General features: G+C 55.2%; 2 protein-coding genes across 3 annotated transcripts in view; one reads left to right on the top strand and one right to left on the bottom strand.

The window, feature by feature from the left end:
* Window positions 1-1,460: 1,460 nt before the first annotated feature.
* Window positions 1,461-5,017, top strand: KCNK7 (potassium two pore domain channel subfamily K member 7). Of its 2 annotated transcripts, XM_006149897.3 has the most exons (3): window positions 1,461-1,779; window positions 3,937-4,335; window positions 4,586-5,017. In XM_006149897.3, exons 1-3 carry the CDS (start codon window positions 1,461-1,463, stop codon window positions 4,789-4,791), a joined length of 924 nt encoding a protein of 307 aa, XP_006149959.1. In that variant the 3' UTR covers window positions 4,792-5,017. The 2 variants fall into 2 exon arrangements, with proteins under 2 accessions (XP_006149959.1, XP_006149958.1); XM_006149896.2 differs by having other exon boundaries at window positions 3,937-4,709.
* Window positions 5,018-5,153: 136 nt separating this feature from the next.
* EHBP1L1 (EH domain binding protein 1 like 1) overlaps window positions 5,154-11,277 on the bottom strand; it is a 22,131-nt gene continuing 16,007 nt past the window's right edge. Inside the window, 7 exon segments of the mRNA XM_006149895.3 lie at window positions 5,154-5,642; window positions 5,775-5,899; window positions 5,902-5,974; window positions 9,238-9,337; window positions 9,625-9,748; window positions 9,853-9,908; window positions 10,029-10,098. Coding sequence (XP_006149957.1) covers window positions 5,543-5,642; window positions 5,775-5,899; window positions 5,902-5,974; window positions 9,238-9,337; window positions 9,625-9,748; window positions 9,853-9,908; window positions 10,029-10,098 — 648 coding nt within the window. The 3' untranslated portion in view covers window positions 5,154-5,542.

Raw genomic sequence — 11,277 nt, 5'->3', positions numbered from 1 at the left:
GCACAAACCAGTCCCACCATTCAAGTGACTGTTCACTGATTTCTGGTGCTAGGTGGTCCCTGCTTATCCTCTGTCTCCTTGGTACCTTCCCTGGCAATGCTGCCCACCACCAGATCTCTGAACTTAGGAGCACGCAGCCCTCTGGGCAGCACCTCGAGGTTTTGCCCTGGGCTAGTCTATTCCATGGTCTGGACACATCACATAGAAGTTCCACCCACCTCCCAGCATGGTGCTCTCCCTGCCTCCTGGTATCACTGCCGATGCTCAACACTGCCTTGGGTGTTTGACCGCTCCCACTGTGTCCTATGGCAAGGTCCCTGGACCTTGAGCTCAGCCCCTCCAAGGTTTATGGGAGGCCTAGCTAGGCTCCTCCCCCTCTGCTCTTCCCACCGCCCAGGACTTCCTGGCACCAGACTGTGTCTGTGGTTCTGCAGGGCAGGGAGTCAGAGGGTGGGCACAGAGGGTCCCAGGAAGGACTGGGAACTGAGGCATGAAAGCATCCTTAGTCCTCACCTCCTTAACCCTGCCCTGACCTGATCCATCCCGAATCCCATCGTTCGCTCTCCATGCCCAGGCCAAATTCGCTCCATCCGAAATGACTGCAGCAGCCTCCTTGTAGGTCTCCCAGGTCACACGTGTCAAGAACCTGTGTCCTTGTCTGCCCTCCCCTGACTCCTGCTGTGGTCAGGCCCCTGTTCAGCTTTCCCACCATGCCTAGCCTCATTCACCACCTGAAATATCACCTCCGCCCAGGAGCTCTCCCTGTGAGATCCTCTCCCCTCAGGGATCACCCCCCCTACCCAGGGCATCTCCTCCATGGAACTTAGGACAGTGTGAAGTTGCCATTTTTTTTTTTTTTTGAGAGGTTTTTGTTATAGGGTGCATGCTCTCGCCAAAGAGACAGAGAGACAGCGAGAAATCACCCCCCAGGGGGATGGCCACGCCGCAATCCCTCCTCTTCCATTCTCCTCTCGGATCTTGGGCACGCATGCACATGCACCCAACATGATTTTAAGCCTCCGCATCCAGGACTCGAACCACAGTCGACTACACGGGAGTCCAGTGACATAGCCACTTCTCCAACTGCTGGCCCCAGAAGTTGCCATGTTTCTTTGTTCATGGGTTTCTTGTGTGAACACCAGGTAGAAGTGGCCTGTGTCTGTCCTCCCTGGTGTCCTCAGAACCTAAACACTGGAATGGACAGGGCGTGCGTGACGACATGCACCCCACAGCACAGCCTTTCACTGTCCCAGTCACCCTTACCGTCCCAGCTGCACTGAAATGAGCAAATACCTGGGAGGAGTGATGCAGCTCACCCTCCTCTCATTCACACTCATTGCCGCTGTGCCCCAGCCACCCACACAGCACCTCCTCCCAGCCCCACCCCACCCTGCCCCTCCCAGGTGCCTGTGGTGAAGCAGCCAGCTTCCACAACACCCCAGACTCTTCAGTAGCACAGTATGAGGGGTTTACAGCCCTGGGCCCGATATGGGTTCCTGGTTGTAGCCCACCTGCTGGCCCTGGGACTTGGGGCTGTGGTACTCCAGGCCCTGGAGGGGCCTCCAGCACACCGGCTTCAGGCTGAGCTCAGGGCTGAGCTGGCTACCTTCCAGGCAGAGTACGGGGCCTGCCTCCCACCTGGAGCACTGGAGGAGTTGCTAGGTGCTGCCCTGGCAGCCCAGGCACATGGGGTCTCCAGCTGGGGCAACAACTCAGAGGCCAGGAACTGGGATTTGCCCTCGGCCCTGCTCTTCACTGCCAGCATTCTCACCACCACTGGTAAGGCCACCAGGCCATCTGGTAGGAATGGGCCCCTGAGACCATTGCTCCTTGGGGTCTCAGCCCTTCCCCCATCCCTCCCATCCCCAAAGTCAGCGCCCCAGACAGAGCCCAGGCCTTACCAAGCCTGACATCACCACTGGGGCTCCCCAACCAACATGCCCCAACTGGTACCTCCACTTTGGCTGCCAGGAGGGGGTGTGGCCTTCTCATTTCCTACCCCAGGCACCTTTGAGACCCAGAAGAGGTGCCCAGACCCCATGGGCCTAACAGGAACACCAACAGTGGGATGGCTACTAATATGAAATGAAATGCAGGGGCCAGCAGATGGTATAGTGGTTATATTGCTGGACTCGTACAGAGCCAACTGTGGTTCAAGTCCTGGACCCAATGGCTTGAAAATCACACTGGACGCATGTGCATATGTACGTATGATCCTGGGAGAAGAATGAAGGAGAAGGGATTGCAGCATGGCCAACCCCCGAGGGTGATTTCTCAATTTCCCTCTCACTAGCTCAGTCTCTCTCTCCAGCTAGTGCACATGTCCTAATGCAAAAATATCTTTTAAAAAGGGGGGAGGAACCAGCAGATTGCATGGTGGTTAAGGCACTGAACACTCCCACATGGCCAACCATGGTTCAAGTCCTGGACCTGGTATTTGTTTTCTCACTTTCCTTCTCTTTCTCTCTGTGTGTGTCTCTCTCTCTGGTCAAATTAAAATAAATAAATGAATAAATAAAATTAAATTTAAAAAAATTCTTTTTTTTTTTTAAAGGGACCAGTAGATGGCATAATGGTTATGTTGCTGGACTCCCACATGGTCAACCACGGTTCGAGTCCCGGACCAGGCAGCTTAAAATTCACACCGGACATGTGTGTGCATGGCCAAGATCCTGAAAGAAGGGATTGCGGCATGGCCATCACCCCTGGAGGGTGATTTCTCGCTTTCTGTTTCTGTCTGTCTCTCTGGCAAGTACATGAGCCCTATAGCAAAAATCTCTCTAAAAAAAAGTAAAAAAGGAAGAAAGGGCATGGAAAGCTGGATCAGGACCACCGACTCAGGGATGTGAGGGGCATCTTCTCGGGAAGACTGTCCTGCTGAGAGTTAGTCAAGGTGAGAAAGCACAGAGATACAGGATGAAGGGCTTTTTGGCAAAGGAAACAGCCAGAAAAATAAAAGCAAACCCTGGGCCCTCTGGTGTGTTGTTTTGTTTTTGTCTTGCAAAGTAACTATTTCTTGAATTGACATCTTTCTCTGGGAAATGAAGAAACCTATTCATACTGAGCCAGCACCCCTGCTAGGCAACATTTTGGCTGGAGCAGAACAAGGCCTCTCCAGTTCACCCCAGGCCCCAGCACTCCCTCCTGTCTCACACCTGGCTCTGTAGGCATTGTGAGTTTGCACCTTGTGGACTAGGTGATCCACCCTCCCAGCGAACCCCGCTCTGCTCCCTGCCTTGCCCAAGCTTTTCCAGCCTCACATGCCCTCTGTCATACACATGCTGCCCCTTCATGGCAGGTGGCGTGACTGATTTCCCTGCCTCCCCCACCACGGAGCAGGGTCTGGGCAGACTCAGACCCCAGAACAGAGTGTGGCACAAAGGATGATGCGATACATCTTGGGGGGATGAAAGAATGGGTGACACTCTACTGGCTGTGGGTGTAGAAGAGCTGAGGAATCTCTCAGAGAGACAGCATCTCTGTGAGTCAAGACAACAATTCTCAGAATGATCACAGTTACAAAGACCCATCCGACTGCCTTCTTTACTTTTAAAAATTATTTATTTCTTTTATTCATTATCATTATTTAAGTTTGCTATAGGGTATGCATGCTCACCAGAGACAGAGAAAACAAACCACCAGGTCTGGTACCTGAACTGTGGTCGACCATGTGGGACTCTAGTACCTTAACCACCATGCCACCTGCTGGCCCCATGGGCTGCCGTCTTTAATCCTTTCTTTTTCCAGAAAAGAGTGGCCCAAGAGGTTAAGAGATTTGCCTAGGGCTCCCAGTGAAGTAGGAGTAGAGCCAGGTAGAACATGGGCCTCAGCAGTTTATGCCTTTTGGCCACCAGAGGGCAGCCTTTTGCCCATGGTCATGGGGAAAGTGGACGGCAGCAAGGATGCCACTTATTGCCCATTGTCTTTCTTTCCTAGGTTATGGCCACATGGCCCCACTAACAGCAGGTGGAAAGGCCTTCTGTATGGTCTATGCAGCCCTGGGGCTGCCAGCCTCCCTAGTGCTCGTAGCCACCCTGCGCCGCTGCCTGCTGCCCATGTTCAGCCGCCTAGGTGCCTGGGTAGTGGTCCCCTGGCAGCTAGCACCAGCCAGGGCTGCACTGCTGCAGGCAGCTGGGCTGGGCCTGCTGGTGGCTGGCACCTTCGTGCTGCTGCCAGCACTGGTACTGTGGGGGCTACAGGACAACTGCAGCCTGCTGGAGGCCATCTACTTCTGCTTCAGCTCCCTCAGCACCATTGGCCTGGGAGACTTGCTGCCCAGCCATGGCAGCAGTCTGCATCCAGTGATTTACCACCTTGGTCAACTCGCACTTCTTGGTGAGTCCAGCTGCCAAGCAGGGTGTGGGGAAGAGGAGGGGAGAGCTGCCTGGACTACAACTCCCATAAACCACTGGGAAGGCTGGGCTCCCAGGTGGAGGGACCCTAGAGCATTGGGTGGGAGTTGTAGTCCAAAGTACCTTGGTGGTGGAGTTAAGAGATGTGCGTGGCGCCAGGAGCAGGGTGTGTTGCCATGCTGGGAGGTGGGTGGGGAATATCACTGGCAACCCTAGCACCCTCTTCTCCCCAGGATACTTGCTCCTAGGGCTCCTAGCCATGTTGCTGGCCATGGAGACCTTCTCAGAGCTCCCGCAGGTCCGTGCCATGGTGAAGTTCTTCGGGTCTAGCGACCCTTTGACTGCTGAGGACCAGGATGGCATCCTGGGTCAGGATGAACTGGCTCTGGGCACCCTGCCACCCACAGCTCCAGCCTCAGAACAGGCCCCAGCTTGCTGACAGGTGTTGGATGACCGAGTTCAGCTCTTTTAATGAACCTGCGGAGGAAGCCTTTCCTCCGGGAGTGGCTGGAGAAGAATCTGGAGATGGGCGTGGGGTGGGGTGCATGTGAGAACCTCAGGGGATAATGTGTTACTAAAAAATAAAATGGAGCAACAACCTCAAGCGTGTTTTCACATCTTTGAAATGGGACTTGCCTACTGCCACCATCCTTGAAAGGCCCAGGTCCAGCCTCAGCTCCCCTCTGGGAACCTCCAGGTCAACACAGCCCCATTTAGGATGGCCAGACCACCGCATGGGCCCAAGCGCCACCCTCCTCCTCCTACCGAGGCTCAAGTGATCCTGAGAAAGCACCGCGCTGGTGTATCCTTGCCCAACTTTATTGCTCCTGGGGAACCGGGATGGGGGGGACGGCGGGCCTCGGTCTCTGGGCTGGCTGGCTCGCTCCGGCCCCGCCGTCCGGGAGGGGTTCTGCACGGCGCTCCTGGGCCCACAGCCCGCCGCGGACACACGCGCGCACGCACACTCATACGGAAAATAAATACGCCCTGTCGGCACAGCCGTCCACTCCTCCCCGCGGTGGGGCCTAGGCCAGCGCTGTCCCCGCCAGGTGACGCGCCTGACAGCTGCGCACGGCTTCCGGGAGGCCCGGCCCGGCCCTCGGCGAGCGGGCGCCAGCGGCGAGAAAAGCTGCGGGCCGGGCCGGGAGTGGCGAAGCTGCCGGGCAGCTCCAGCCTCCTAGACGAGGGCCTCAGCTCAGCGCAGAGCGTTCGCGCCGGCTCAGCTGCCGGCTCAGCTTGCGGCGCCGCTGCTCCAGGCCGCGCTCCAGGCGCTCGTCCTCCTCCAAGGCGCTGGAAGGGAACGGGTCGAGTCAGCTCCACCGCCCGCCCGACCCAAAGGCCGCCACGGGTCCACGCTGAGTGCTCCACGGTGGTGCGCCCCGGGACCCTCCTCAAGTGCCAGTGCCAGAAGCCCCCACTCACATCCGCTCCTTGTGGTCCAGGTCCCGGACCAGCTCGTCGCGCTGGTTCACCAGTGACACCAGCTCCTCTAACAGGAGCTGCTCTTCCTGCTTCCACTCCCAGCCCCTCCCGCCCCACCCCCCTCACCTTCAATGGCCAGCATGGCCCGCAGCTCCCGGCTCAGCAGATCAAACCTGCGCTCCAGGTCCTGCTCCTCGATGCTGGGAGATGGGGAGCGATGTCAGGGAAAGTGAGGCCCCATCCCACCTCCCCATCAGTTCCCATGGAGGGCCAGCTGACCTCAGCACTATGCCCCAGGCCCCAGTGGGAATGACCTTTGTTCCAGCTGGCCTACAACTGCAGATGTTTATGTGGTCTCCCTCCATCACACCCACCCCCCTTTTTCTATTCTTTTTTTGGAGAGGTTTTTGCTATAGGGCGCGTGTGCTCGCCAGAAAGACAGAGAGAGAGACAGAGAGACAGAAATCCAGAAACCACCTCCCCAGGGGGGATGGCCCCGCCGCAATCCCTTCTCCATTCTCCTCTCAGGATCTTGGGCACACGCGCACACGCACCCGGTGTGAGTTTAAGCCACCGGGTTCGGGACTTCGAACCGCGGTCGACTACGTGGGAGTCCAGCGACATAACCATTACGCTAACTGCTGATCCCTCACCCCTTTTTTCTAAGAGAGATTTTTGGTATAGGGCTCGTGTGCTTGCAGGAGAAACAGAGAAAGACAGAAAGCCAGAAATCATGGGGGCAGGGAGGCGATGGCCACGCCACAATCCCTTCTCCTACATTCTCCTCTTGGAACTTTGAATAGCAATGTATGGGAGCCGGCATGAGTTTCAAGCCACCACGTCCAGGACCTGAACCATGGTCAACCATGTGGGAATCCAGCCACCTAACCATTACAGCATCTGGTCCTCCACCCCTTTTTATTAAAATAAGAAACAACCCAGAGGATTATCTGGATGAATGTTACTCATAAACAGGAAGTATGTAACTAAAATTATCCAAAATGTAAAAGAGAGACAAAGCCATCTCCATCATGCTTGACCATAAAGGCAAAGACCTCCTCCAAGGGCGGCTTCTGGCCCCATGTGGCCAACGGCTCAGATCTCCCTGGCCCTGTCTTGCTTACTATAAAGGGACAGGGTCACACTGGAGGGACTCAGCCCTGCCCCTCCTGGCTCACATTTTGCTCTGGGCCTTGGTTTTCTCATCAGTACAAACAGTACCAATTTAAAAGGATAAACTTCATATAGTAAATTGGATGGGACAAAAAATTTATAAGGGTTCTATAATTTTTCAAAAATATCTTTGTAGAAAAAAGAAAGCAAGGCCGGCCCTGTGGACTAGTGGTTAGAGCCCACATGGCTGACCCCAGTTCAAATCCTCACCAGTGGCTTGAGAAACACATTGCGGTTATGTCCCCAGAGTCCCAACAGGATGGGGAAAGTCTCCCCACTGCTCAGCAGCTCAAACCTGCGCTCCAGGTCCTGCTCCTCGATGGGGAGACTTTCTCCCTCTCTCTCTCTGTCTCTGTCTCTGACAAGTGCATGCACATTCTGACAAATTAAAAAGAAAAAGAAAGAAGAAAACATGGGCCAGTAAGTGATGAAGGCAGCCAGATCTCACATGACCCAGTGTATAGTTTGAATCCCAGACCTGGCAGCTTGGAAAATACGCTAGGCTCGTGTGATTGAGTGCCCAAAATCCTGAGAGGAGAATGGAGGAGAAGGGACTGCAGTGTGGCCATCACCCCGGGGAGTAATTTTTCACTTTCCCTCTCTCTTTTTCACTCTCTCTGTATCCCTCTGGCAAGCACATGTGCCATATAGCAACACCTTAAGGAAAAAAAAAGAAGAAAAAGAAAGGAGTGCATAGCTCTAGCCAAAGCGGCTAAGTTTCCCTGTGCTCCAGCCCTGGCAGGCTGAGGGCAGAGCCTGGGCTGGTGGGACCAGAACTCACAGCAGCTGCAGCTGGTCCTGCCTCAGGATAAGGGCATTCTTCTTGTTAACCAGGGTGAACCACTCCTGGATCAGCACCTCCTCCTGCAGCCTGTTGGGCGCACACGCACCCGGTGTGAGTTTAAGCCACCGGGTTCGGGACTTCGAACCGCGGTCGACTACGTGGGAGTCCAGCGACATAACCATTACGCTAACTGCTGATCCCTCACCCCTTTTTTCTAAGAGAGATTTTTGGTATAGGGCTCGTGTGCTTGCAGGAGAAACAGAGAAAGACAGAAAGCCAGAAATCATGGGGGCAGGGAGGCGATGGCCACGCCACAATCCCTTCTCCTACATTCTCCTCTTGGAACTTTGAATAGCAATGTATGGGAGCCGGCATGAGTTTCAAGCCACCACGTCCAGGACCTGAACCATGGTCAACCATGTGGGAATCCAGCCACCTAACCATTACAGCATCTGGTCCTCCACCCCTTTTTATTAAAATAAGAAACAACCCAGAGGATTATCTGGATGAATGTTACTCATAAACAGGAAGTATGTAACTAAAATTATCCAAAATGTAAAAGAGAGACAAAGCCATCTCCATCATGCTTGACCATAAAGGCAAAGACCTCCTCCAAGGGCGGCTTCTGGCCCCATGTGGCCAACGGCTCAGATCTCCCTGGCCCTGTCTTGCTTACTATAAAGGGACAGGGTCACACTGGAGGGACTCAGCCCTGCCCCTCCTGGCTCACATTTTGCTCTGGGCCTTGGTTTTCTCATCAGTACAAACAGTACCAATTTAAAAGGATAAACTTCATATAGTAAATTGGATGGGACAAAAAATTTATAAGGGTTCTATAATTTTTCAAAAATATCTTTGTAGAAAAAAGAAAGCAAGGCCGGCCCTGTGGACTAGTGGTTAGAGCCCACATGGCTGACCCCAGTTCAAATCCTCACCAGTGGCTTGAGAAACACATTGCGGGTATGTCCCCAGAGTCCCAACAGGATGGGGAAAGTCTCCCCACTGCTCAGCAGCTCAAACCTGCGCTCCAGGTCCTGCTCCTCGATGGGGAGACTTTCTCCCTCTCTCTCTCTGTCTCTGTCTCTGACAAGTGCATGCACATTCTGACAAATTAAAAAGAAAAAGAAAGAAGAAAACATGGGCCAGTAAGTGATGAAGGCAGCCAGATCTCACATGACCCAGTGTATAGTTTGAATCCCAGACCTGGCAGCTTGGAAAATACGCTAGGCTCGTGTGATTGAGTGCCCAAAATCCTGAGAGGAGAATGGAGGAGAAGGGACTGCAGTGTGGCCATCACCCCGGGGAGTAATTTTTCACTTTCCCTCTCTCTTTTTCACTCTCTCTGTATCCCTCTGGCAAGCACATGTGCCCTATAGCAACACCTTAAGGAAAAAAAAAGAAGAAAAAGAAAGGAGTGCATAGCTCTAGCCAAAGCGGCTAAGTTTCCCTGTGCTCCAGCCCTGGCAGGCTGAGGGCAGAGCCTGGGCTGGTGGGACCAGAACTCACAGCAGCTGCAGCTGGTCCTGCCTCCGGATAAGGGCATTCTTCTTGTTAACCAGGGTGAACCACTCCTGGATCAGCACCTCCTCCTGCAGCCTGTTGGCACCTGAATCAGGATGGGGACAGTCACCAGGCCTGCCTCCTGACCCTGGTGTCAGAGCAGGGTGTCTGGGGGTTGGGGAAGGGGGTGGCTCCCTTGTGACATCTCAGAAGCCAGAGCTCTGTGCCTCCAGCAACCCGTTTCACCACGCAGGGCCTCAGCATGCCCAGCTGTTAAATGGGGATGATGCCTCCAGCCATGCATCCTCCCAGCTTCTCCCACAGTCAGGTGTTGTAGGGCTAGGAAGATCCGGTGGTCTATGATGGGGCATGGGTTCCAGATACCCACCCTACCTGATTCCATGAGGCTCCTCAGCTGTGTCTCCACCTCGGCCGCCCGGCCATCTATCTGCCTCTGCTCCTGCTCCAGGGCCTGCAGCTCTGCACACACATACTGACTTGTGTCCTGGAACCGTTGCTGGGGACAATACACAGGGGGGCAGGGGACAAGATGGACTCAGCCCAGGCCCTGCCCAGAAAGTGCCCATCCATCAGTTCTTCCCACGTGACAGCATTCCTTACCAGCCCGGCCTCCTCCCCTGGGCTTGGGGGTGGCTCCTCTGATGGGGGACTCCCACCTGCAGACAGAGACTAGGCTAAGGCACGCTCAGTGGGATCTGCCCACCCTCAGGAAGTCCCAGCCCAGGGTTTGTGAGCAGCCTGAGCTAAGCTGGGTCACTACTCCTGTTACTACTCACCGGGGGGTGGTTGTGAAACTGTGGCTGCAGGTGGGCCAGGGACAGAACTGGGGTCAGGGTTCAGGCCTTCCTGTGGAAGAAGGGGGCTGTGAGGGCTAGGAGTTCTCCAACATCCACAGCCTGGGGGCAGCCAGAGCCTCTCACATGTGCAGGGGAGGAAGGGTCCTCCAGCTCAGACCCTTCTTGCTCCAGCTGCTTCTTCAGGCCTGCATGCACAGAACTTCCCCCAGCCCTCTTCTTCCTGGGGTCTGGTAGACCCTCACCTATCCTAGAGGGTGAGAGTCGTGGTGAAAGGCTGTGAAGATCAGCCTAGACCTATTTTCCCCTTCTTGCCTCCCTTCCATGGAGCTCACTCTTGCCACCACTGACTCCTGTCACTTAGTGCTGGCATCTCCAGACTGGCCAGGGCCTCAAGGTGAGACACACATTGAGCCCACCGGCTAGAGCCCATCTCCAAACAGAAGCTGTTCTGACCCAGTACTTCCATCTTTCGGCCAGAAGGGGGCACCCTCCTGCCTTATCAGTTCCCACACCTAGGGACGGCAGCGCCTCACAAGGCCCTAACAGGACAGGTTGTCTGGATCTATGAATTGCCCCCAGTGTGCCCGGCCCCATGACTTGTTGGGATGGTCTGTCCTGGGGATCCCCAACTGTGGTTCAGGTGACAGCCTGGCCCCCTTGATAGCTCCTGCTCTGGTTACCTTTTGGGTCATAGAGCAGGGAGAAGGGTTTGAACCACCTCATTGTCCCACCCCCACCAGCACCTCTCTGACATCTCTGGCTTAGGTGCTACAGCCTTCAGCCTGGGTCAGTGGTGACTCATGCGCTGCCTGCTGACTCAAAGCACAAGAGGGCTCCCTAAAACCTTCACTGCTGCTGTAACTCTTTACCTTTTCTTAGCCCTCAGCCTCACTGCCAAGGCCTGCTGCTGGCTCCAGCTGCACTTCTCCTACCACCCACTGAGACGCCACCCTCAGGCCACAGTGGTGGACTTTCAGTTCCCTAAATGGCTTCCTCAGCCTGGAATGGGCCTCCATTTTGGGCTTGACCTCCCTAACCCAGCTCAGCCCCACCCCTACCAGAGGTCCTTTCAGGCTCCTACACCTCTTTCTGCCTGCTCCCTAACCATCAGGCCTCTCGTGGCCTGACCTACCCTGACTCCCTAGGTAGATACTCCTCTTACGGCCTCCCCCACCACAGCTCTGAGCCCCTCACTTGCCATGCTGTTGGTTCTGCCTGTGCCCTGACC

Source organism: Tupaia chinensis, unplaced genomic scaffold, assembly GCF_000334495.1.
Source record: "Tupaia chinensis unplaced genomic scaffold, TupChi_1.0 Scaffold000273_1, whole genome shotgun sequence".
Classification (NCBI taxonomy): domain Eukaryota; kingdom Metazoa; phylum Chordata; class Mammalia; order Scandentia; family Tupaiidae; genus Tupaia; species Tupaia belangeri.
The sequence above is the reverse complement of the archived record's forward strand: the minus strand, read 5'-3'. Positions and strand labels throughout refer to the sequence as shown.